Raw genomic sequence first — 27,937 nt, 5'->3', positions numbered from 1 at the left:
GATATCATTGTTACAGCATTGGATGGAGATATAGGCCTACCAGAATTTGATTGCACTGCTTAAACAAAGGAATCAGTTATTAATGTTTATTACCCCAAAATTCTGAATGACTTTTTGAACATAAAAGAAGATATTTTGAAGAATGTTGGTATCAGTTTTGGTGACCATTGACATCTTTTGTGGATTTAAAAAAATTTTCTCAAAATATCTAATGTTCCACAGAAGAAAGCCACAAGTTGAGGTTGAGTAAATAATGACAGAATTTTTATTTTTTTAAATATACTATCCCTTCTTGAAGCACTTGTAATAAATGTGTGGAAAATCAGTCCTAAAGATGGGAATCATGCTTACATGCTTAGAAAAACCAGACACAAACAATCACCCTGTCATTTCTGGTAAATTGCCATTAACATGGTGATGATGTAATTCACAATGATGTCATTGTGATTATGGGTGTGGTCATATGTTTGAACTGCTGTGATAGTGTTGAGAAATCAGTTGTTTGTCAAACTGGTGAAAATAGCCATTTTCCAGACTGTGTAAATCAGCCTTTCTGGAGTTTGTTGAGATAAACAACTCTCTGTCTGTTTGTTTATGGATAAACAGAGCTCAAGTTTGCTCCCAAACACAAGAGCTTCCTCTCAAGCAAAAATATCTCAGCAGTTTGTTTTCCTATTAAGCAAAAATTAGTCAGTAAACAACACAAATTCTGACATTCTGTGTTCAGATCGATCTATGATCATTAGGAAACAAATGCAAATTATAGTTTTTATTTAAGAAGTGAATGCTTCATTAGATGTGACTTGGTGTGAAAATTGTGAAGTTTCTGTTTCATACTATAACTGGTAAATTTGTTCTGAATCCATTACCCAGAATGCTCTGCTGCCAGCCGGACTCAGGCAGAAGGACCAGACCACAAAAGCGGCCACCGGTGCTTTTAACCGTGACAAGCTCCTGCAGTATCTGGAGAAGGAAGCTATGGACCATAAAGACAGAGAAGATTGCGTCCCCTTCACCGGAGAAAGGAAAGGTACAAGAATGAGACGAGACGAGACGTGTTTGATATCAGTCTGGTTTTTGATACAACAATAAACATGACTTTATCAGAAATGCCACACATGAAATTTCCGTAATGGTCCAGGTCTCGAAGATTTGCTGCATTCATTTTTTAGTTTCTTAGAGTTTCTCAGAATCAGAGTTTGTATGACACGGCACAGTTGAGGGTTTAAAAGAATCTGTTTGATTGAAGATCTGAATTGTTCAGTCAAATATGGAAAAGTCTGTCACATGTCATTCCAGACTCTTATGACTTAGTTTTCTTCCAGGAACACAAAAGATGTTTAGTAGAGTAGTTGTAGAAGTTGGTAGGTATTTTTCCAAATGATGAGCTGCCAAACTCCAAAATGGTTTCATATCTTTGTGTATTACATAATTGTTCTTTAAATCTTATTATTATTATTATTATTATTATTATGGATCAATCTCCATGGCGAGAAACACAACGGTCATCCTGGATCATATTTGCCATGATAACCAATCACATTACATCCTTAACATCATTTAATTTCTGTCAGAATTGTGCGACAGTTAGCAGATATCATAGAAATGACTGAGAAGTGCTGTACACTGAATCCTAATCCTAGTCTTCTCTCATAAAACAGCAATTAAAAATGAGACAATATGCTGTCAATTAAGTGATAAAGCTGTTTCCTCACAAAAGCAGTTTATTCCGCGTACTGAAGACTCTTGTCCTTTGACATCCATTCAAAAAATTGACCTCTTGTGTCTTCCCCATTGTACCGCAGCACAATGGCTCTATCATGGCTCTGGTTATGATACGTGTATGATGCGTTTATTTGTCCTTTTGGAGCTTGACCGTATACATCGCTGTACTTTTTTGTTTATATGAAAAGGAAAAGTTATACAGGTTTAGTGTAAATAAATGACAACATTTTCATTTCTTTGAGTAAACCGTTCTTGTAATGCTGCATCCAAAATCACATACACTCTGATTGTTTTTTTTTTTTTTTTTTTTTTTTAAGGTAGGATTTACCAATACTCTACAATTTTTTGTAGGATTTGTCTAAAAAACTTATTTTCCAAATTTATTTAAACTTTATTTATACATCAATACATAATTAAAATGTAAGTACTCTGAAAAAGAAAGTATAAAAATCGAGTGTCTGTAGACCTCTCACGACTGTTTTAAAGACAGCTCATTATTTCCATTCACTCCACCCTCTCCCTTCTGGGCTCCTTCCAAAGACACGCCCCCAAAACACATGAACGCGCGACTCCGACAGCTGAGCTGGAAGACGCATTATTTACCTGAGATGAGCGGAGAGGAAGGAGCGCAGTGCATGTAGCATCATGTCAGAATCACATGTAATAAAAAAAAATCTAATGCTAATTGCTTATGAATATAAACAAATAAGATGTATTTTAGTACTCACTATCAAGCTAGCATATTGATATTGGTAAAGTTTAAATTTAAAATATATATTTTTTGATTCGCTAACGAGCTAGTTATATAAGCTAAAAACAGGTTGCATTGATACACGTTTTTCCATTACCATCAGTTACATTGTGATGAAGATGAATTTCGTGTAAGATTCATAACATATACAGTATGGTGTTCTGCATGTAGGGGTGGGAGATATTGACAAAAATGAATATCTCGATTTTTTTTCCCAATATCTAGATATCGATATTCAGGCGATATTTTTGCCATCCTTCAAAGAAATGTGTGCGAACTGGCAAAGAAGGTCCAGTTGGTCTTTTGACTTGCTGCATTTGACCTATATTATTGTAGGCTATAGAAAAAAACAATAAAGGAGCTAACTAAACAGAATCTGTGGCAGCCCCTACTTTTTCCACTTACAAAAAAAAAAAAACTTAACTAGGCACTTCTTGCAACAGTGATTATTAAATCAAACAACAATATTGTTGATGATCAATTCAAAGTAAAAAAAAATATTTTCAAAACGGTATAAATCCATCCATTTTTCCCCAAAGCGCTATAAATCCATATATATATATTTTTTTCAAAAATGTATGGTTTGTCTTTTTAAAAAAATATTTTGTCTTTTATTTTTCGTGTTTGCATTTATGAGGAAAAAACAATATTACTTGACAGTTCTCCATTATGGACGCGATGGCTCTGAAAGCGGCAGTAAAAGACTTTCAAACTTTCACAGAGACCTCAAAACAGAAAGCACAAATCCTTTCTTTAAAACGAATTTCGTTTTGTATTAATTGTATCTTGATTTTAATATTTTTTTCATTAACCAATTTCCTGTATTTAAAACATAAAAGTAAATATAGGCTATCAATCAAAACATAAGGTGCTTGAACTGGAGATTATATCATCGTGAACCGAACCGTAGCCTCGCCTCACAGGCCTAGCAAATGTGAAATATATTTACAGAAAGCTGGTTCTAAACAAAACCATCCAAAACAAAATAAAACTATGTAGCCTAATAAATGTGCATTTCTCCGGTGCGTTCACTAGCCTAGTAAGCCTACTGAAGATCGCGAGTCTATAGCCTATCGTCAACTTCATCTTTGCAGCCGACACAGAAATTAATAAACAATTAAAATGTGTTATTGCAATATTTTACATATTCATAATCATTACTTTAGCAGCTTTTTAGGTTTATGGCGTTTTGGAAAAGAGCTCTTCACGTACAAACACCGTTTCACCAAGGCACAGCGGCCCTTCAGCACATAAGAACAAAAAGAGAAAAAGCACGGACTTACTAATTACGAAACTTTGATGTGGTTGAACAGGTGAAACAGTCACAAATTCCTCTGCAACTCAAACCTTCTCAGTACGAGTTATGAAGGAAGAGAACAGCATTACAGTTTTCAGCGCGTCCTCCTCTGATTGCTGTGTTGTGACTGAAAAAGTGCGTGCAGAAGCACAAAACGTAGGTTTGTAAAATGTCCTTTTGTAAAATGACATATGATAAAATAAAAATAATTTTAGGGCGAAGCAGAGGAGGTCGTGCAAGAGGCTGTGGCGTGCAACTAGGGTCCGAGGAAATAGAGGCCGAGGACGGGGTGGTCGCTGGAAAGCCACGCAGATATTGACACGCGTTATATTTCTTTGTTTATCCAAAGACTTTTTGTTCACTACCTTTTCTAGTACTGTCTTCTTTTTTTGCCTTGCTTGCCTTGCTAACTGCATATGCCGGTAATGTGAATGGCTCTTTCTCTGCCATTGTTTTGCTATTCCTAGGTTCCTGCCTCTTGAATTCCTCAAATCAAACGTGCGCGCGCAAGTGGGCAGATCCAGTGGCAAAAGGGTGGTTGCCATGGTTGCGAGAGAGAGTGACAGTCGCCTAAGCCAATCCTTTGTTTCGTCCCGAATGGAAATAATGAGCTGTGTTTAATGCAGATTAAACGGTCTAGAGTCACTTGATTTTTATACTCTTTTTTTCAGAGTACTTACATTTTAATTATGTATTGATATATATAGAAAGTTTAAACAAATTTGGAATTTTTTTTTTTATAAAATCCTACCTACCCTGCCTTTAAGTACTTACTGTGTGACTGTATAAACAAAAATGTATGTTCTTCTATATAGTATGAATGTAATCTGGGTGTACTACATTCGTCATGTTATTGTCATGTGACCTCCCGCTTCAGTGCCATTCACAACTCCTCTTCCATGGTCTCTTGGGATAGTAAAGTGTCCGCTGGATGCGCACTTCAGAATCTCACCAGAAGAAGTAGGTCATCCAGGATCTTTTTGTGAATTTGGACATACTACTCATGACACAGTGTTTTTCATCTACTATATTGTAAGGGAATTAGGCATATTTACATCCAGCCATTGAGACGATTGGTTAAGGGGTTATTCTGTGTTTTGGCTCCGTGTTGGTCGCTGATGTTTTGCTGAAGTTTTTAGCGCCTAGTTGTTGTGCTTGTGACTCACTGCACGTGTGTGAAAGCCCTAATATACTCAGGACAAAGTTATTTGCTTGGGGGTAAAAAGAAGTTTGAAATCCCTTCAGGAATATACTGTATCTCGACGCCGCCTACACTGCTGAGAGCTGCGTTTAGATGAATATGTAAATATGTGCTGCACGCTTTTCTCTCAGGATCAAAATAAACGCACAACAAAAGTGATAGCAGTAAGAAAACTACAGTTAAGAAAACAAATGAACCCCAAACGAAGGTTTTGTCCTGATTTTGTTTGAATTTACATCACACCAGTTCTTTTATTTCGCTTGAAGTATATCGGGGCCTTGACTCTTCCATATCCTCCTGCTGTGTGTGTGTTAGTGAGAGTGCTGTATCAGCTCCTGTGGTGATTTAAATTCTGCTGTCTCTGCAGGTATGATTAGTTAATACTGTCTGTTCTTACATAACCACACACACTGAAGCTCGGATGCCCCATATCTGTCTGCGTTTGTGGGATTGTCTGTGTGTGTATTAACATGTTGGCTTGGCACGTGAAGGCCCCATCTAGTAAATGCACACTGCTTTTTATCTACTGAAGTTGCTGAGATACACGCTCATTCACAGCTCCATGATGCAGACAGTGTTTGGAGGGACAGGAGGATTAATAGTAAATGATAGTGTCTTAACGGTAATGCTGGAAGTTTAAATTTGTGTATGCACTTGTAGATTTAAGGCCTGTTCACACCATGACGAATATTTGGTGCAACGATTCTGTGATAAACAAAAATTTTAATTTGAATGAATGGCTGTTACTCCGTCTGTTCAGACACATGACGCGACAGATTTTTTTTTTTTAAAGAGAGGTTCTAATCTCTTTTCATTCACGCTGTAGAGAAAACTGGCCAGCCAATAGCATTTGCGCTTTTGGTCACATGCCCACAGTGCCCGCTGCGGTTACATCAAACTAAGACTTGGTGGTGCTCGTGAGTTTTGCTAAATGACAGTGAAGAGCAGAGGAAGAATCCGGAACCGGCTCTCATTCTCTGTACTCTTTTATTGGGTGTTGAGTTGATTGAGAAACACCATAGTGAATACATAAATATGAATGGCTGTTTGAAAATGGTGTTTGACTTCCTTTCTTCTCCGTTAGCCACCTACTGTCAGACCGCTAAACTGCATTTTCATTCACACAAATCACGAACAGATCTGAAGCACAGTTTTGGTAATGGGCGTTTGGCTTCTGACATGCATAAGCGGTAGACCAATCACAACAGACTGGGCCATCTGGCCAATCAGAGCAGAGTAGCTTGTGGAAAGGAGGGATTTACAGAGACTGATTCGTCATTTGAGAATCATTGAAAAATGTGGTAATGTGCAAGTGAAACAGTTTTTTGACCTTTGATGCATGGAATCCTGTTGTTGGAGAAAATTGGGAGCCTTTAAAATAACATTATAGGGGCACTTTAAGGTTAGTCTGTAGTCATTACATCACTAGTTTCTATGGTACGTCCTAAATTTAGAAGCATGTGACTTTACTCACCTCTCCTGTTGTGCCCAGCACAACTTAAGTTTTGTTCTTGCTAGGTGTGTTCCATTCAATCAGTCACTGAATGGTTTGATGATAATTTCCTGTGACTCGACTGTTAAACTCTTTACTGGGCAGATCACATAAATTGATCACATTTTGACAAGATGTGAGCCTACTTTAAGAATTCATCATCGGTTTCATGTCATCATGGTTGCGTCAAGTGTCGAAATAATAAAAATGTGTGTCCAAAATAGATACAGCATGGGGAAATATTAGCCAAAGGTTGTAAGATAACTAGCCTGATTCAGCAGTTATATAAGATGCACATGAGAGGTGTGGAGAATTTGGAAAGGTTGGTTAAAGGGACTAAAAATAACAAAATAATTCTAAAATCCAACCCCGTGATACCACATGTTTTACAAACGTAGTCATACTGAAGTATTTGCTACAAAGGCTATAACAAAACTTTTTTTTTTTTTTTTTAAATGATTACATTTATCTTATGTAATTTCTGATTAGAGGTGAAATCCATTTACTAAATGTTAACTTGACTGACTGCTTCAATTTCCACTTTAAGCCTTTTTATTGTTAGTAGGCCTATTTAAAATAATGTAGAACACCTCCTGTATAAATGGCAAGCATGTGTTTTGTTTGTGAACTGGGATTCCTTATTCTAGCAAGATGATAAACCGGTTCTGCAAAATCAGTATTTCAGCAGAAAACCCCATTAAAGGAGAACTCGGTAACTCTAGCGAACTCTAGTCACTTCTTCGCTGATTTTCCCTTTTGTTGTCGCATGTTTTCCCCACGAGCTCCCCCTACAGCTGTGGGGCGTATATTTCACAACACAGTCGTAAAAAACTCACTTGCGGCGGCCTCCTCCCCCTCTGTACCGCTGCTCATGTGCGTTTGTTTTGATCAGAGCAAGCCAACTGTATCGCGTGGAGCTATGTCTACCGAGGTGGGTAATCTGGTAATACATCATACATGCGTGTGTGTTTATGTCGAATTGCCGTAAAGCAATTTGTGTTTCGCGCTCGTTCTCGTTCTAGTTCTCGCTTCTCACGAGACTTCCAATTTCTATTTTGCCGGGACGGTAGTCCCCAAGTTGCAAGGTTGGTTTTCCGCCTGGGAACGCTGGGGGGTGCGGGGAAAGTCACCAATATCACCAGAACAGGTTGTTTAACCATCCAAATGATTTCTAGACAGTTTTATTAAGTTAAAAAAGTTATCAAGTTCTCCTTTAAACTCTGTAAACCGGTTACTAATGAGCAGACTGGTATTAATTACTTATGACTTGTATGAGAAATGTTTTTCCTGAACACTTTATAGCCGTTTTCAAATACAAGAATCCATGAAGATGTTAATGAATGTATTGGTCACCTGTGGTCATTCTCATTTGATTGATTTGTGTATATTTCGCTTTATGACAGCTGGGGATGACATTTTCTGGACTGTCGGGGAAGTAAAACTCTACAGGAAGAGATCTAAAGATCTTTAGAGTATGTGTAATGGTTCCGTCTCTGGCATGAGCTTCTCGTCTGTTAAATCCATCATCTCAGATGGGTTTAATATCATATTACACACATACACCAGTTTTAGCATTAGTTTGAACAGTAGTGTGTATATTAGTGTTGACTGAGTAATACTGATTCAAATTCAGTTATTTACAGCTCAGACAAGTGTCTCCAACACACCCTTGTCCTGTTAGTCATGGTTCATTTGCAATGTGTAATGTTCTTTAGGTCACTGACTGCTCATTAATTCAATTGTCTACAGTAATAATTCATTACGTTTATATAGCCCTTTTCTCTGCACCCAAAGTGCCTTATGGAAGGGGGGAATCTCCTCAACCACCACCAATGAGCATCATCCACCTGGATGATGCGACTGCAGCCATATTGCGCCAGAACGTCCACCACACACCAGCTTATTGGTGGAGAGGAGACAGAGTGATGAAGCCATTCAGTATTTATATGAGGGTGATTAAGAGGCCATGATGGATAGAGGCCAGTTCGGCAAGTTCGGCCAGGATGCCGGGGTTAAACCCCTACTCTTTTTAACGTCTCATCCGAAGGACGGATACAGTATAACAACAGTTTAGCAGTTGCTTTAGTACACATTTAAGTTCATTGTCCTCCACCTTTACTGTTGTTGTAGCAGTTGAACTCTCAATTTGCTTATAAAGCTGTTGTGTTTCTGTGCGTTCCCAGTAAGTTATTTTTTTGTGTTCGTTATTACACGATGCGTTCGTGTAAGAAAAATATCCAAACGCATCGCTTCACTTCAGAAGGCCTTTATTAACCCCCCAGAGCAGTTTCGAGCACTTCTATCACGGATGGATGCGCTTTGATGGACTTCTAAAAAAATATACCCATTTACTCCCATTATAAGGCTTGGAAGAGCCAGGACATTTTTTAATATAACTCCGATTGTATTCGTCTGAAAGAAGAATGTCATATACAGCTAGGATGGCTTCAGGGTGAGTAAATCATGGGCTAATTTTCATTTTTGGGTGAACTATCCCTTTAATTAATGCTAAAGACTTGCATTGTTACAAAATATTTTTTTTACATTGAAACATGTAACACTGAAGACTAGAGAAATGTGCTAAAAAATGTGGTTTGCAAGAATGAATTGTATATTAAAAAAGAAAACATTGAAAGGTATTAATATTTCTCAATACTATTGTTTTACTGTAATCAATTGAATGCAGCCTTGGTGAGCGTAAGAGTTTGTTTTTCTTTTCTTTTTTTTACAGACCTCAAACTTTTGATAGTGGTTTGTGACTATACACAAATACTTCTTCTTGTTTTCAATTTAAAATTGTCCTTTTTAACCTATATACATTTAGATCTGCTCTTAAAACTACTGATAAAATGCTGATTAAATAGTTGTTGTAATATGTTCACGCTCAGTCTTTTTCAACTTGTAACTGCATAAAATTCCTTAAACTTGATCATTATTGACAATTATAGAACAAGTGATTTCACAACTTCTAGTTCAGGATTTGTGAGACTGGAATTTGAGAGTGTTTGTTCAATCGCAATGTCTGAGAACAAATGAGGAAACAGGAAGTGCTGCAATTCCTCTGGGATGAAATCTAAATGGCCCTTAGCGACAGAGAGAGCATTTGAGAGATAGGCATCTCTGCCAAGTGCTGTCTATCTCTTTCTTGTATGTTTCCGTGGTAATGCCGTCAGGGAGGGTACACATGAGAAGCAAATAGTTTGTTGAGGCATCATGGGATCCACCTCGGTGGCCAGATCTGTTACTTGACTTGATAGTGAGTTAGAATGGAAAACTTGACAGCATGGATTTGTTGATGCTCATGTGTCTTCTCTCTGATTTCCTCTATTTGCTGTCCTGTCCTGCTGGAGCCTTCAGAGTACAGCTGGCTGTGACATAGCCTCAGCAGAAAGACTCGTCTGTACTGGTCCACAGGGGAGGACACTGTGATTGGGTCGGGAAAGGACAGGAAGTAGTTTGGGAGGTAGAGGTCAGCCAAGATCAGCCCAGCGGCACAGCTGAGCCCAAGAGACCCACTGAGCTCCTCTCTTCTGGTTCGGACTGGTTTTGTGCTGCAGGCTTTTCTCTGAACCACAGTTTTTTACATGAACAGAACAAAAAAAACAACCGCTAAATAAAGGGCTTAAATAAAGCTTTCCCTCTTTTCTCTGTGTGAGGTCTGCTTAACAAAGATGCTCCTTCAGGTCCAGTACAGAACTGCTCTGTTCATATCTGGCCTTCAGATTCAGATTTCTGTTCATTTTTTGTCCAGTTCAGAATAAACCACAACTCTTTTAAACGTAGCGGTTTGGATTTAAACTGTAGGAAGTATTATGAATGCACACGTATTTAAAAAAAGGATGTAAAGTTTTCATTTATTGGTTGTCTTTAGGCTCCCAAACCAACTGTATGCTGCTGACAGATCTGTTTGGAAGGAATACAGTTTACGTATAAGCAGATGAACAACCAGATACATTTACAGATAACGCAAGTGTCCCAATGCCCTAGGTGTAAATACCCCCATGTTGCTGTTGTTTTGGATGCCTTTATGCTGAGGACATTATTGCACTCCATAGCCTCGAACATAAGAGATTTCTCCTGAGAAACCAGCAGTTTTAAGCAGCCGGTTCACTAATTGGAACGGTTCCAATCCCCCCAAAATGAAAATTATCCCATAATTTACTCGCCCTCAAGCCATCCTAAGTGTATATGACTATCTAGTGAAACGATGGGTTTGTGTAAGAAAAAAATCAATAAGAATAATATAGTTATGGGATAATTTCACTTTGGCTCTTGCATCAGATCTGCTCTGTCATTGATCAAACTACTGTTCAAAAGTTTGCGATTGATGGAATTTCTTATTTATTTATTTTTATAAATGTCTCATGCATTTCTTTAATCAAAAATGCAGTAAAAAAAGTAATATTGTGAAATATCACAATTTAAAATAACTTTTGTTTTATTATATTTTAAAACGTAATTTATTCTTGTGATTGCAAAGCTGAATTCTCAGCATCATTACTCCAGTCTTCAGTGTCACATGATCATTCAGAAGTTAATCTAATATGCTGACTTGGTGCTCAAGAAACAGTTCTTATTATTTTCAGTGTTGAATATTTTTGTGATACCAGGATACATGATAGAGCCACTAATACTTTTTAAAAAGGTTTTCATGAATGGAACGTTCAAACGAACAGCTTCTATTTAAAGTAGAAATCTTTTCCAACATCATAAATCTTTTAAAAGTGTATATTCAAAATAAAATGCATCCATGCAAAAACAAATATTAGTTTATTTCAGGAAAACAAAATTCTTACCGACCACAAAGTCGTTAAGTGTAGTGTACTAGTGTAGTGTAGGTTCGTCAAATGCAAGCCTATTGGTTGATGATCAGGGCTTCTTAAAACAAAAGAAAAAAAGGCAGGAGCCCAGATAAAGGTGACCTAGGAATGAGTAAGTAGGTTACTAGAGAAGAGAAGCTGTGCTGATAATGTTATACTTCGTCTGTGTCACATTGAATAACCAAATCCTGCTTTACTGCGTTGACATGAAGAGATCACAACACTACACGATAACAGAGTCTCCATTACTACAGCAGAAGAGAATTTGCTCATTTTAAGCATGAAGCATGGTTTAATTTGTTCTTGTTAAAATAGTTGAGGAGTGATCTAACCTGTCCTGCATCATTTAGGTTTTTTTTTCCCCATTCCACCCATACTGTTTTAACTCATGTTGTCTGTTTAAATCACAGAGCTTTGAAGGCATTAACTTTGTGTGTGTGGGGGACATAGAAAACTTACATATCTGTCATTGGAAATAACTGAATATTATCAAATATGTTATTGTAGTTGGCTGTGTGTATGGTAGATATCCTCTAAACACACATGAAATCATCTGTTAATGGCAAATATACTATACTCTGTAATACTCTTTTAGAACACAGCAGTCTATAATTTCCCCACCAGTGACCCTGCAAATAGTTTACAGTAATCTTTTGTTTTATTTCCTGGTTCACATTAATTGTTTGCATTGATAACGTGTTTGGAATTCAGCCACACCTCAAACACAAAGCCTGTTCTTGTGTCCAGAGCAGTGAGAAAGGTCTTAGGACCCTCAGCCTGTTCCTGTTAGGAACTCTAGAGCACCAGGGAAAAACGAAACAATAACCCATGCTGTGCCCAACAGCATGCCTCAAAAGTGGTAAAATCGCTGTAATGATCCAGACTTAGTCTTAAAGATTTTAGAAAAAACGTTTTATTTTTGTATAACTATACCTGGCTCTCGCCATGAACATAGCTGTAGAAGCTGGAATGGCATTAAAAACCTTGTAGCTCTCAGTAGGTCCTGACAATTTTTTTTTTTTTTTTTCATGGGGCATGAAAAGAGATGTTTTCAGAAATGTTAACGCTGCTCTTTTACATACAATGAAAGCAGATAGTGACCAGGGCCACTAAAAAGTACCATAGAAGCACCTTGAACTTGGTTCAAGCGACTAATGATGACAGATTGTTCATTTTTTGGGGGGGAAACTGTTCCTTTAAATGTGCCTCAGAATCAAGCATGAGTTGGAATATTCCATATTTGCTTCTAATGAGCTGAGGAGTGGAACAAATTTTGATGGACATTGAAGAATGAATTTCCGGTAGTCTTTATACTCTATGTGAAAAGTTGAATTCATATGTGGGGTTTTATTGAAACACGAGCTGAATGCTTTCAGCTTAGCAGAACATCCTCTCTCCCTCTCAGCAGTCACATGTCCTGAATAAAGCCGTAGAGTGTGTTTTTCACTGTCCAGAAAGAATGAGCTTGTCACAAGACCAGCATCATATTACCCAAACTCATTATCAGTGACAAAGAGAGTCAGATAGTCTGACTGGAGTTGGGTTGAGGTCAAGCGGTGAGTTCTCATGATAGGCCTGCTGTACGCCGTCAATATCTGTCGAGTTTATAAATGTCAGCCATTTATACAGCTGGACATCATGTCTGACCACTAACCCTCTCTCTCTCTCTACTGTGGTCTTCTTCAGTAGCGATGTAGTCTTTTGGCAATATTCAGTGAAGTAAAGTGGTGTTCACTTTTCTCTCATGTTTTTATCATTTGGCTGAGTTGCAAAGAAATAATTTTCTTTTATGGTAGGAAGAGGCTGAGTTCAAGTATTGATTAAACTTAAACGTTTAAGTGGAAAATTTTGCTTTGCCGTCATATTTCAAAGTATTTTAAAATAGAAAACGGTTATCTAGAATTGTAATAATATTTTACACAGTAATACTGTTTTTACTGTATTTTTGCAGCATTGTTGAACATATGAGACTTATTTCACAAACATTCAAAAAAATCTCACCGAAACTTTTTGAACTAAGTTAAATCTTAATGTATTTGTTAGTTACATTAAAAGAGTCTGTTAGAAACAATGTGTCAAAATAACATAATACCTTCACTTGTCCTGTGACGTTTTGACAGGACATGTCAAAATCTTTTAAAAAAATTGCAATTACGAGTTCTACGAGGACTCTACGAGGATTAATTGAGAGACTACATGGAATATTTTGCTTAAAAGTCATGAAAAACTTGGTCACAATTTTTCAATTTAATTGAAGAAACAAGCTGTGCAATTTACTAATCACTCTTTGTCTTTTCATTCTACAGGAAAAGTATGGATTCCCAAACAGAAACCAATCGAGTTGCTTAAAGAGGAAGTCACGACCCTTGACCCGGAATTGGAAGAGGCACTGTCTAGCGCTACTGACACAGAACTGCATGACCTGGCAGGTAAATAGACTCAAAAACAGAGGGATAATGGGAGATCAACATGCAAATGCTAATATCACTAGGATTCATTGCTCGAATGAACAGCCAGAATGAATAGCTCTGTGGTGTCTATTGTTCTAGTGGTTTTCTATCACACTCTCTGCAATAAATTTCCTCTGTGGATATGAACGCCCACAATGCATCCATCACCGCTCCAGAAGACAACAGCAAACATTCCCCCTCTCTCTCTCTCTCTCTCTCTCTCTCTCTCTCTCTCTCTCTGAAAAACAGGAATGTGAAAGTGGTTTCATGCAGTAACATGCACACAAACATGAAACATAGTAGTGAAATAAGTGTTAGAGCATTTATTTTTAAATGCATTGCAAATTACAATTTACAATTAATCCTATCACAGGCTCTTTCAAGCACTTGTTGTTTGTGTATATTGTATAATAACAGTTTTGTGTTGTGTTGTCTAGCTATTCTTGGTGTGAACACACTGGTGACGAGCAAGCAGAGTTATGACGGCACCTGTAAAGACGGTTATAACAGTGAGTTTATTCTATTGTTGATGTATTGATAAGTTGTCATCTTTCTACAGATATTATATTCATGTTCTTTTCAATGCCTTATTTCTTATTTCTAGTTTTAAATGCCTTAAGCATATGTGACAGAAGCTGCATTTACATGCAGTGTTAATTACATTGACGAATAATTTTTTCACTGACCAAAATGAGACGACGATAACTAACTAAAAAATTGTTTGTGAAAGGGGTGTGTAAAAATCTGTTTATAATAGGATTGATCACTCAGTTGGACTAAAAAGCCTTCACGTAAACAGTTGAAAGGGTAGTGTAATGACATGTAAATGGTTTAATCTGCTATTTTTAAATGTATAATCTGCTATTTAAATCTGATTCAAAAACACCTATGCAATTATGTTCATATAAACAGAACTTTCAGTATCTGAATTCAGATTGGATTCATTTGGATTGATGAAAATTAGTGCATGCAAACATAGCTAGTGATAGCTCATTTGTTGATTTTGTGTTTCTGTCATAGATGTTATTAAAGGAGAAAAGGTAAATCCAGTTTTCGATGAACCACCAAACCCTACAAACGTGGAGGAAACTCTACAGCGAATAAAGTCCAATGATTCCTCACTGACCGAAGTTAATCTCAACAACATAAAGGTAATAAGAATCAGTTAGTGCACAGAATAGAGTGGTGCAGGAGGCTTTTGGATCATCGCAAAAAACAAGCACTGCGATCAACAAAAGTTTATGATACTTGCACGTTTTGTCCATCAAGATAATTTTCACAGATGAACACAACTTTTATGAATTTTGAATCCTAAATGCAGCTGCCAGAAGTAAAAATCTAAAGGTAGGCTATAACCGAACTACACCACGGTCCCACGAATTCAACGTCACCATCACTAAGCTTCCGACAACTCTTTCAGTGTTTATCTAAAAACATTTTCCCACAAAGTTTGAGTTAGAATGGTTTATAAGAGCACAATTATAAGCATAACGAGGCTGTAAAAGCAGACTGAGTTTACCGGTTCGTCCTGATGGTGTTTACTCTGTAGTCCCATTTAGCCACTTGTTAGCAACCGCCTTTTTCAAGACACTTTACAACTTAAAAAAATCACGAGTGGGGCAGTACTGATGTATTTTATGTCGTAGAATAAAATGTGAAAGTGTCCTTAGCTTGTGTTCACCACAGACCTTATTTCAGTCATTTAAAGGGTTAGTTCACCCAAAAATGAAAATTCTGTCAGTAATTACTCACCCTCATGTTGTTCCAACCCCGTAAGACCTTCGTTCATCTTCGGAACACAAATTAAGATATTTTTGATTAAATCTGAGAGCGCTCACTCCTCCATAGACTTCTAAGGGAATGAAACTTTCTGGCCCAGAAAAGTTATTAAAGAGATCGTTAATATAGTCCAAGTGACTACAGTGGCTCAATCTTAAGTTTATTAAGCGACGAGAATACTTTTGCGCGCAAAAAAAACACAAAAATAAGGACTTTATTCCACTATTCATTTCCTTCTCTCTGGGCCTCGAGTTAGTTCACGTAGTGTTTTAGCGCAGTGCGTCTGTGTTGCACGTCACCACGTAGGCTCACTATTGGCCGACGCTTGTCATGTGTGTGATGCGTGTGACGTACAACACAGACGCGCTGCGTCTCAAAAATATCTTAATTTGTGTTCCGAAGATGAACGAAGGTCTTACGGGGTTGGAACAACATGAGGGTGAGTAATTACTGACAGAATTTTTGGGTGATCTAACCCTTTAACCAAAAACCCATTTAAAAAAACCATTGATTTTGGGACGATGAAACCGTAAGTGCTAAAATGCTAACTCGCTTCCACGTTTTGGCCTACTAAGTGATGTCATACCTGCACCACTCTATGTTAAAATGAGGCCCTCTTACACAAAAGCCATATGAAATTTAATGGCTAAATAAAAATTGCATTTATATTACCAGCAAAATACTTTAGTCCAAACATCTGATGCCACATTGACAATCTGGGATTAAAAAAAGTAATTTAAGATTGGAAATAAAAACACATAAAATACATTTAAAAAATATTAATAATATTGTGCAATGTGCATTGTTTCCAGGTCACTAATTAAATTAGCAACATTGGTCATGTGACTCATTTGTACAGACGACCTGATTTTCTTGCTTCCACTAAAGGACTGGACACGCTCAAAATATGCTGAGAAAACACTTTTTCACTTAAATTAATTGATAATCTAATTTATGCAAGCATTTATAGTGGTCTCAGAATTTTGGACTCTGTTGTACTTAATTAAATATAAAACCCGTTTGTTTTAGCTGCTTAAAGTCTTCTAAAATCTTTTAAATATTTGCTATTAAATAACTATGCGATAAACAGACACACAAACCAGAACTAGAATAAATATTCTTAACAGCTCCCAGCCCAGCATTTTTCCTTTTAATGATTGAATTATGGCTTATCATTTTGGTTATCTCTTTCACTGGGAGGAATGTTATTTGGAGTCACACATTGACTCTAAACCACCAAAATGTAGAGTATGTTGTATAATCTGAAGGCCATGACGATGAGTTTAGTGACATTTAATTGTCAACAACAAACCTGTTTTAATGTTTCCTTTCTCTTTTGTTCCAGAACATTCCAATCCCGACTCTAAAGGACTTAGCCAAAGCCTTGGAGAGGAACACTCATGTGAAGAAGTTCAGTCTGGCTGCCACCAGGAGCAATGACCCTGTTGCCGTGGTTAGGGACATCATTCATTCGCTTGAGATGTTCGTGTGTTCTGGGTTGAGATTGGACAAATGCTGCCTTTAGTCATGGACCTTGAGACAGTGCATTGACTCTTCCATGTACAGTCCAGTACTGCATGTCTGATGTTGTTTTTCCATCATTGCTGGTGGTTTCCATCACCAAACAATTCATTTTAAATAGGCAGCATTTGTGTATAACCAGTTTTAAATATATTGAACTCTAAATAATACATTACAAGGTCATTCCTTGGAACTGTGGTTACTGGTGTTTCAAGTAATTCTTCTCTTAAAATGAAACTCATCTTGAAGCGATGATCGCATTCAATCAAAACATATTTTATGTGTAATGAGCAACAAGAATATAACCCAAGTGATCAAAGACAATTTGCAAACTAAGATAATCATGAAGAGATGTGGTTCTCTTGTAAAGCTATGTGTGTTTCTCTGTTCACTACAGGCCTTCTCAGACATGCTACGCGAGAATAAGACACTAAGGAGTTTGAATCTGGAGTCTAATTTCATCACTGGTGCTGGAGTTCAGGCTCTGGTAGAAGCTCTGCGGGACAATGACACGCTCTCAGAGATCAAGATCGACAACCAGGTACCACCACACGGACACAACCACATCCTTTTCTAAAACCAGCAAACTATTTTCTACTCTGCAGACTGTCATGCAGGTGCTACCAGTGCTGAGCAACCTGCCACATTCATATACTGTAGAATCACCTGATGAGTGATTACTGTCACAGGTTTGCATATTTTGGATAGTTTACTGCATATTCAGTGTGGCTCATCTAGTCAACTTTATGGCATACATGTTTTTTTCTCTTTTTTTTTTGGAGAGGGGAATAAGATTAATACTTTTATTCAGCTAGGATGCATTAACTTGATCAAAAGTGACAGTAAAGACATTTACATTGTTACAAAATATTTCTATTTCAAATAAATGCGGTTCTTTTGAACTTTCTGTTCTAAAGAATCCTGAATTTAAATAAAATTAGAACATTTCTGAAGGATCATGTGACACTAAAGACTGGAATAATGGCTGCTAAAAATTCAGCTTTGCCAGCATAAATTACATTTCAAAATATGTTAAAATTTAAAACTGATTTTAAATTGCAATAATGATAACACTTTACAAAAAGGTTTAATTTGTTAACATTAGTTAACTACATTAGTTAAAATTAACTAACATAAGTTGTATCTGTAAATATTATTTAATGTACCTGAGCGTATTGCTTATTGTTATTTTAGTTTTCAATGGTTTGGGGTTAAATTTCCTGCAAAAAATGGCCACATCATAATAGTATAGCTACTAAATACCTTAATGCTTAATTACTCAAACTGACCATACTGTCTAAACCCAATGAAATGAAAGTACATCAAATGTTAGTAATGATAAAGCAGTAAATTCTTATTTTTGGTTCATTGGTCTTGCTTGTAATGTTGACTATTTCATGGTAGTAATATGTAAAAAAAAAAAAAAGAATAATAATAATTATATATATGCGCGACCGAATGGATGTGAATTCAGCTTTGACAACAATCTAAATTATTTTACGAAGAAATGTTTCTGTAGTTACAAAAATAAAACAGGATTTAGTGTTTAGTAGGCCACTGCATAAATGGGTCTGATTTCAGTTAATTAGTGATGAATATAGGTTGTATCTCTGTATAATTCAGCACTGGTGTGGGTACTAAATGTGTTAAAACCTTGCTATTTTCAGCCACTATGCAAAATGAATGCAAACGTTACTCATAGTGAAATGTCTGTGAGTGTGGGCTTACATAAGCACATCTAACAGAATGTGTGTGATGTTGGCTTTCAGCGGCAGCAGCTCGGTACGTCGGCAGAGATGGAGATCGCCAAGATGCTGGAGCAGAATACGAGCGTCGTGAAGTTTGGGTACCAGTTCACCCAGCAGGGTCCCAGATCCCGCGCCGCTGCTGCAATCACAAAAAACAACGACCTGGGTGAGAACACGACCTAACACACATACACTGATGGACAGATACACTGGGAGGGAGGGGCTTGCTGCGAGTCATTGGTCATTTGCCATTCTGCAAAGCAATACTGAACCACAGAATCTGCTATTACCATGGTAAAGCCTTGAAGTGGTTCTAAGATGGAAAACAGTGAGACGTGGTTAAGATACTTCAGTTCATTACTGATGCACATCTGTAATTTACGTATTCATCGAAAGCAGACAAGACGGATTAAAACACCTCCTATATCTACTTGTGATCCGATGGACCAAAACACATCTTAATACCAGGTGTAAACAGGTCCGGAAAGTTATCGTCCAGTGCAAAATATCGGTCTTTTATCAAATTATAAAAGGACTTTAGAAGGGAAAAAAACTACTACAGAACTGTAGAATAAGGTCCTTTGAAATGGTATTTTATTCATGGGACTTTCTCTTCCTTTCTCTGTTTCCTGGATGAAGTCTGGATCTGTCTCCTGTTCGCCAGTCTTATAATGATACCACGCACACACGGTGTGCTTTACACGTGCGTGAGATGATGTCATGCACCGAGCTCTATTCCAGTGTCTTTAGGTATTATGTGTGAGCGCATGGGTTTGACATTTACCCTTCGGCATGAATGCTAACAGCACATATTGTAAGACGTTATTTGAGTTTTATTAAATTGTGTTTGTTTGACTCACCTGAACATTGTACAGTGTGATAAGGTATCAGATCCTCACTGTTGTGAATTCATACCTTATATAGATGTGAACTAGGCAACACTGATTAACCAAACACACGATCCACTTCTGTAAATGCATAAGAACACTAATATGCTTCAGCTCAGAGCGGTAGTCTTGTGTATGCAGACTGCAGTTATCTGATTTTCAGCATAAAGTCTGGTCCACTTCGCTGCTTATTCTCTCCAAGAACTGCCCACTCAGACAGAACCTGTTGAAATTAGCATAAAATGTGCTTACCGAGAGGGACTGAAAATCCAACAATAATTGTCACAGCTGGTTTATAAACTGTATGTTTGAGATTAATTAATCTTTTACTCACCATAATGTCGTTCCAAACCTGTATGACTGTAACACAAATTTCTCAGTGTTTTTTTTGGTCAATACAATAGAAATCAATATGCATCAAAACTGTTTGGTTGCAAACATTCTTCAAAACATGACATGAGGGTGAGTAAATGATGTAAAGACTGTTAATACGACTATAAATGCCTTTTAAATTGCATATTGCATATAACTGTAAATAAACAAAGATTGAAATTAAATATTTCTTTCACTACTTAGCATACTTGCGTTGCATCCTGTTAGCCAGCTAGCTTATTAAACCTCATATTTCCATTGAACATCTGGAAAGAACATGCCAATACTAAAATGGGAAACAATAAAAAAAAGTAACCACTTTTTGTACAAGCAAAAGCAGGCTAAAGTAGTGCTAGCGCACTGTAAAAGAGAACGGATAGCAAACCTGCCACAATTTGAATTGACAATACCATGGATCCTAGTGCGGACCCATTTGGAAAGGGGGACCTGATTGTTCATGACACCAATTTTTTTTGGCTGAATTTGGTAATCTTGTGTAGCTCTGAAACCGGATAAAGGATTGACTAACGCACCTTTGATTTATTAAGCCTCTTAAATGAGCAGATCTCATTAAAGTTTCACGTATCTCACAGCATGTTCTCACGGCATGTTGACAGAAGACTTTGAATGTATCCGATTACTAACACGTCTCCGTTTTCTCTTTCAGTGCGGCAGAGACGAGTCGAGAGGGACGTGTAGAGCATATTCTCCTCTCTCGCTCTCTCTGATCAGACTCTTGTGCCAAACCCTCCGAGGGAGCCGCTTCACCTGAAGAAGGGACACAACTGGATACTTTCCCTCCCTAATGTTAATACTCGATGATCTTTTTATGTATTATTATTATTGTTAATTGTTGTTTGTTTTTATAGCTGCAACTGTTTTGCAGCTTTTTGTTGTTTCGTTTATTTTTTGCTCATGTAAAACTCTTTTCTTTATAAAAGTTCTTTTATAAACAGAACAGGTTACGACGGTTACATGCACACAAGTTCTATAGTGATCTCTCCACGGATCGGCTGGATCAGAACCTGTCGCCCACATTCACTCTGAACGAATCTAGACTCAACTGGACTGGATCTGCTGTGTTCACCCGCTAAATGTGAGCTAAATCTAGATTTGTCGAGTCTGGGTTTGGAGCACAGGTTTGAACAGGGGCCGCATTAGCCAATGAGTCGCGCTGATCGCAATAGACACTCCTTAATAAGTCCTCTATACTCTTGCTGTCAGCTTCACCGTGAGGGGTATAGCGTGGATGTCATCGGGCAGCTTGGTCGTCTTACAAACACTCTGCTTACAATCTGCACCCTCACACGTTCTGATACGTCCTCCCATCGCTTTTGCTGCCGATCGAGACGTTTCGTATGGTAAAATTCACCTCCATTCCCAAGACACACCAGCTGATACCGTGTCTGAAGAATTACAGTGCTAATTTAAGATCAGCGCCCCATTTTCATCCAATGTCATTGGAGATGGAAAAACTTGTTCTAGATCAGCACTAATAACAACTTTGGGTGTGTAAAATGAAGGTCAAAGGTTTGACCGGTTTCACATATGACTTAACTAGATTTGTAAGAGGATTCTTTCCACCAAGCAATGCACTAAGGGATATTGTCTTCTTTTTTTTTCTGCACAAGTAAGCATTTATGTTATGTAGTTGTTAATTATAGATTTAGATGAGAGTATCTTTCCTGTAGATAAATCTGAAATGGCTTTTCTAATACCATGCCAAAGACTAACACCTAAATACTTTCATTTTCAGGACTCTAGCTGAGGTCAGACAGGAAATAGGAGTTTGGATTTTGTTTTTGAGTTTATTAAAGCAATAGTTCACTCTGAAAAGAAAAATCTGTCATTGTTTTCTTGCACTGATTTGTTTCAAACCCGTATGCAGTTCATGGTGATCACGGCTGCCAATAAAAACCACCGTAAATGTAGTTTAGTAATGAATGCATATAATAGTTTTGTGTCTGGTACAAACCTGTTGTCATATTCCCCTTCAATGTAGATGTCATATCAAGGTTGCATGTCAGTGACATCAAAAATCATTGCTTCACCGTATAGCTTGGAATGTAGCTCACTATAGTCACTACACACTTTGTATGGAAAAGAGCTGCATGAAGATTCTTCAAAAATTCTCTTTTTTGTGTTCCATGGGGGAAAAAAAAGCAACAACCGGATATGGGTTTGGAACAACATGAGCGCGAGTAAATGACAAAATGCTCAGTTTGGGGTGGATTATGCATTTAGTTTATGTAAGATCTCTGCATCTGGAATAATATTTTTGAAGCACATGGTCTGTGCTGAGGAGGAAATAGGGAACTAGTTAAATGAGAGCGAGAGGGATGAGAAAAGGTTTCATCTTAAATGGCAACCAATTCTGGGAGCATTTAGTTGTCCCGTTGCAGCCAGCCGTTGAGCCCCGAAACATACACACGTGCACGTTTGTGATCGCATGCATGTTTGCAGTGTAAAGCAAAGCTTTATCTTTTCACTAATCGAAATAACAGTGTAAAAATACTGCATTAATTGTTATACTGCTTGCCATGTTTTGTGAGCTTGTACTTCTTACAAGGTTTATGTTGTAAAGCACAGATGCTTTGGCAGAATTTTGTGGAAGGTGGTGAATGGACCTTTAGTGCAAAAGTATGGCATCTCGGACTGAGCCGTCTGAGCATGGCCGGTATAGCCGTCTGAGCATGGCCGGTATGGATTATATAGCTGGATTACACAGGGGAACATGTTTTTTTGAGTTTTTTTATGCAAAAGCTAGGACCAAGTTTGAAGGTTTCCTTTTCTCAACATTGACATTGTGTTTTATTGTTTTGTACCGTTCTGTTTTGTAAGAGCCGTGTGTATCAATTGACTTTGAGTTTGTTTGTCCGTTATTTTTCTTTTTGAACAAATGCTGAATTGTGTGTATGAAATTGTAGGGTTTTTTCAGGTTAGATTTCATGTTTTATTCCATCATTGTTTGATTTATGGGTTAAAGGTTCATTATTTTGCTGAAAGCTTATGCTTGTAAGAAGGAGCTCTGCAGTCTTACCGTGAGTTTATTTGAAACATCCATCTCAAATCCTCTTCAGAAGACTCCACAAATATAAAGATTTGCATATAAATATCATGTATCGTAAATGCCTCTTATATTGCCGCAATTTTCTATGTTGATACTACATGTCTGGATTCCAGAAGAGGAAATCTTATGTAATGTTAATAACACATCTCTGTAAAGTATCAGATGTCCTCAATAAAATGTATGTTTTTACAGATTTGTCTGTTCATTTTCTTTCTCTAATCCTACTGTGAGCTCCAAAGAGTTGACAATTGATCGTGAAACGTTCATTTCATCAGTTTAATGACTAGTTTATATATATATATATATATATATATATATATATATATATATATATATATATATATATACACATATCCAGTACTGTGCAAAAGTCTTAGCCCCCTAAAATACCCCCCCCCCCCCCCCCCCCCCCCCCAGTTATTTATATCTTTTGCTGTAGTGTGTCAGTAGGAAATATCAGTTTACATGATTTACATGCCTAAGACTTTTGCACAGTACTGTACATACAATTAGTAGTGAACAAGTGAACCACACTCCGAGGACACCAGGCCAACAGCGTCAGGCCTGAAGTTAGGGTGGTGCTGACGATCGCGTAACCCGCCCCAACCACTAACTCTACCCTTCACTATAACCAGCCTGGTGCTGCTGTCCTCAGACTGCTGTGACACATGGTGCTGCGGTTTGTTATTACTGGAGTTGAATAAACCTCAGGCTTGAGGAAATGCAAATTCACGCCTGTACAGTAGAGGGCGCAGCTCAAACAAACCTTCAGCTGTGCTGACATTCTGGATTCCAGAACAAAGTTCAACTCTCAAATGAAACAAATATCATGTTTATCTAAAGTCATTTTTTTGCTTACTAGTGTGGTTAAATTGGATCATCAAAGGTCAGCAGCAAAGACATTAATAAAGTGAGATTAAATAGACATTTAATAACTGGAGGTTTGCATAATATTCTGAGTTTTATTTTATTTTACTCCTGATTTCTTTCAACATCGGGACAAGAGGTGTCAGTCAATAAATGGGAAAACAGAGTAACTTGCATTACTTCTTTAGAAGAATATTTTTATATCGGATATTTTGTTGTAATTGTAAAAGTAATGCTTTACTAGTTACTTGGAAAAAGTAATCTGATTACATAACACACGTTACTTGTAATCCTCAACACTGTTCATAAATGTTCTAGAATAAAGCTCAGCCTGTCATCTATGATCAGTCAGCTATAGTTAAAGCCATGCAGGCACTTCTATCCTCGGAAACTAACTTTAAGCACATATGTTTTCAGAAACATGAGCAGTGCGCTGAGGTAAAGTTAAATGCAGGTGAGGTTTTATTTTAATCAGATCCAGTTTCTGTGATTATTTGGAAATGCCAGACACATGATGTCATTGAGACTACGTCACTTCTGCCGTGTGTTAGACTCCAACAGAGCTTATCTCATCCTAACCAACACCAGCCCAGCAAAACCACACTGCTGCTACATGGGAAATGAGTCATAAAGCTCTCTCTCTCTCTCTCTCTCTCTCTCTCTCTCTCTCTCTCTCTCTCTCTCTCTCTTCTCTCTCTCTCTCTCTCTCTCTCTCTCTTTCTCTCTCTCTCTCTCTCTCTCTCTCTCTCTCTCTCTGTGTGTGTGTGTGTGTGTGTGTGTGTGTGTGTGTGTGTCATAAAGGAAAATGGAAAATGTTCCGCTCTGGGGCTGACATCATTGAAACCAGATGTATTAATTTTCCTCAGTGATCAGACTTTTCCCAGATGACCTATGGGGTTTCCTGTGAACTCTTCATGTTGTCTATGTGTTGTTGTATTCGAGGAGAAACCACATTCCTCAGCTCCAGTGAGTGATCTATAGACTGCTTTTGGAATCAAATTTCTGAACCTCTATAGTGTATTACTGGATCTGTGGTGTACAGTAAGAGTTATAAAACATAAAATATTATATTATAATTAGGAGTGTAACAATACACGATTCGATACATATCACGATACTGAATTCACGATACGATATTATTGTGATACTCCAAAACATATGATAAAAGTTTAACAAAAAATGTACTATTGATTAAAATGCTAAATTTGGGTGGAAATGAATAGGCTTGGACTTGGTGCTGGTAACCCAATGCACAGGACATTAGTGACAACAGAATAAAAATATTCATGATTCTGAAGCTGAAAATACAGAATTATTTTAGACGAGCATGCTTGCACAGTCACTGGCTGGATATATTTAAATAAAGTAGGCCACTTTTTACTGTTAACAAGACATTTAGCATTATCAAGAACCACAAATATTTCCCCCATTGCATTATTATACATTATATTCAACTTAATATATAGTAGTTTAATGTATTAATGTTTAATGTATTGACTCTAAAACTCTGTAAACTTGAATTTTTTTTCTCACACAGAAATTTTTATTTTGAGTGAACTATACACAATACATATTGTCACTATCCACGATATTAGTGCATTTTTCTATTGCGATATATTGTGACGCGATATATTGTTAGACCCCTAATTATATTATATTATTTTCTCATGCGTGAAGATGAACCTAATTTCAGTGAACCTAATTTATTATGAATGTGTGTAGTTCAGATAACATAAAATCTGTTATTTTATATGTGTCAATGAATGGTGTAATTCTGTCAAATAAAATAGATTATATGAAAAAGAATAATGTTGGGTTAGTGTAAGGGGACAGAATATAAACCATTAAGTCTATGGAGAGTCCCCACAAAGATAGCGAACCAGACTATGTGTGTGTGTGTGTGTGTGTGTGTGTGTGTGTGTGTGTGTGTGTGTGTGTGTGTGTGTGTGTGTGTGTGTGTGATCTCATATCTGTTGTATGTGAGTAAACACTGACTGCTTTGTGTTAAATGTCCTTGTGAGACAGAGGACAAACCAGGTGTGACAGAAGTTAAACATTGACCTGTAAACTCTTTGTGATTAGCAGCATCTGAATCTATGTGAAGCAGGAAGGCCTGTTCTCAGACCGAATGTCCATAGAATAACATATTCAGATAGATAGATAGATAGATAGATAGATAGATAGATAGATAGATAGATAGATAGATAGATAGATAGATAGATAGATAGATAGATAGATAGATAGACTAGGCTATTCCTTTCAGTTGGACTTAGAGCAAATTAAAACATACAAACAGTTGTTTAGAAACGACTTACATACTTGCAATGTGCTCTTTTACAACGGAAAATAACAGGTTTTGTGCTGAGTCTGACACACTCTCTGCTAGTTGAGGAGTGAAACCACATGAGGAGTGATGAACAGACATTATCGGTTAATGTGCGCCATCTATACATAGAACGACGAATTACATGCGATAACTACAGCGACCAGTAGAGGTCAGTGTTAACCTGATATTATTAAAGGGGTTGTTTTTAACAACAGGAGAGCTAAAGATTACACAACAGTGCCTTTTCCAGCGACCATGGGTCTGTTTTTTTTTTTAAGTTTACTGCAAAAAGTATTCCAATAAACATTTAAATACTTTGAGAGTGAGAGACTAGCTTAATTCGCAGTGCATCATGGGAGGCGGTGGTCGCAGCTGAGCTCTTTTGGTGCGATTTTCATTAACATGGTAATTTAATTCTAAGAATGCATTTTTCTTCAGTATTATGTGTAGTGTTAGTAAAAAAATATAAAAAATATATTATTCATTCAAATGTTCAAAATATTGCAACATTGTTTAAGCATATTCAGAAGATAGGCCTATAGTCCCTGATGTTCCCTGAGTTGTATAGTTGAGTTGGTACATTATAACTGGTACAATATCGTTTTTTTCCATGAGTGAAACACTGTATTGACCGACCTCTTTATTGCTCTTTTGCTGGATTAAAAAAAAAGTATTGTAAATATAAGCTACACCACCTGACACGTTCCTGTGTTTGATCAGGTGCTTTTGAAGAGGAAGCTCAGAATGTTTGAAGAGGAAGATGACTGTATAAAAACTGATATGAGGGACAAGAAAAAGAGGAGAGATGATTATGTGGAATAAAAGAGACAAAATATGTAAATAGTGTTAATAATATTACAAAATAGTAAACAAAAATGACATGACTCATCCCTTATTGCAGCATTTCCATTAAAACCATCTACCATCTAATGATAAAAGGCCATGAGATGACCAGTATATTTTGAGTCCCTGAGGTTCCCTTTGTTTAATAGCATACAGATGATGTTTTCACACTTCATTAAATGAAATGGTGCTTGTGTAAGTGGCATTAGTAAGAACTAACACATGAGAATGAACAGATGCTGTGAGCTCGTTCAGATTAATAATCCTCCGGGATCCTTGAACACCTGCTGTAAGAACATCCAGAACCCAAAACAAATCACTGTGACCCCTCCAACACTGATTGCTTATGTTCACACAAACCTTGACATTTGTATTCATCATCTGTTTCTCACACAACTCATCCTTATTAATAGTCTTTGCTATAAGCATCACTACCTAATGTAGTGTAGGCCCTAGGTACTGTTTGTCCTATGAACCTGAATTAAAATGTCAAATCATGTTGCTTGTTAAGGAAAGGTGTGCCATTATTATGGTTTTTGTCTTCTGAACAATAAAAAAGAGGGACCCTATGGCAGGAAAGGCACCAGGATGAATTGCCCTAGGGGGCATTCGGAATTTCGAAGGGGGCACCTATAATTTTGAAATAAAATTGTACGACATATTAATAATGATAGACTGTCAAATTAATTTAGTTAAATAGGTATGGAAAAATAATTAGTTAAAATGATTTAACGCATCTGCCCCGCCCCAGACCTTTATAGGTCATTTTAGGCCAACATTTCATAAGG

The 27,937-nt window shown here is 37.2% G+C and overlaps 1 protein-coding gene across 1 annotated transcript in view; it reads left to right on the top strand.

The window, feature by feature from the left end:
* Positions 1-23,304, top strand: part of tmod2 (tropomodulin 2) — a 33,934-nt gene extending 10,630 nt beyond the window's left edge. The window contains exons 3-10 of the mRNA XM_084409018.1: positions 874-1,030; positions 13,593-13,715; positions 14,174-14,245; positions 14,757-14,887; positions 16,861-16,968; positions 17,434-17,577; positions 18,806-18,950; positions 20,711-23,304. Coding sequence (XP_084265144.1) covers positions 874-1,030; positions 13,593-13,715; positions 14,174-14,245; positions 14,757-14,887; positions 16,861-16,968; positions 17,434-17,577; positions 18,806-18,950; positions 20,711-20,742 — 912 coding nt within the window. The 3' untranslated portion in view covers positions 20,743-23,304. The remainder of the gene's footprint in view (positions 1-873; positions 1,031-13,592; positions 13,716-14,173; positions 14,246-14,756; positions 14,888-16,860; positions 16,969-17,433; positions 17,578-18,805; positions 18,951-20,710) is intronic.
* The last annotated feature ends 4,633 nt before the right edge of the window (positions 23,305-27,937 follow it).

Source organism: Rutilus rutilus (genome assembly GCF_951802725.1).
Source record: "Rutilus rutilus genome assembly, chromosome: 5".
Lineage (NCBI taxonomy): Eukaryota > Metazoa > Chordata > Actinopteri > Cypriniformes > Leuciscidae > Rutilus > Rutilus rutilus.
This window is presented reverse-complemented; position numbering and strand designations above follow the sequence as displayed.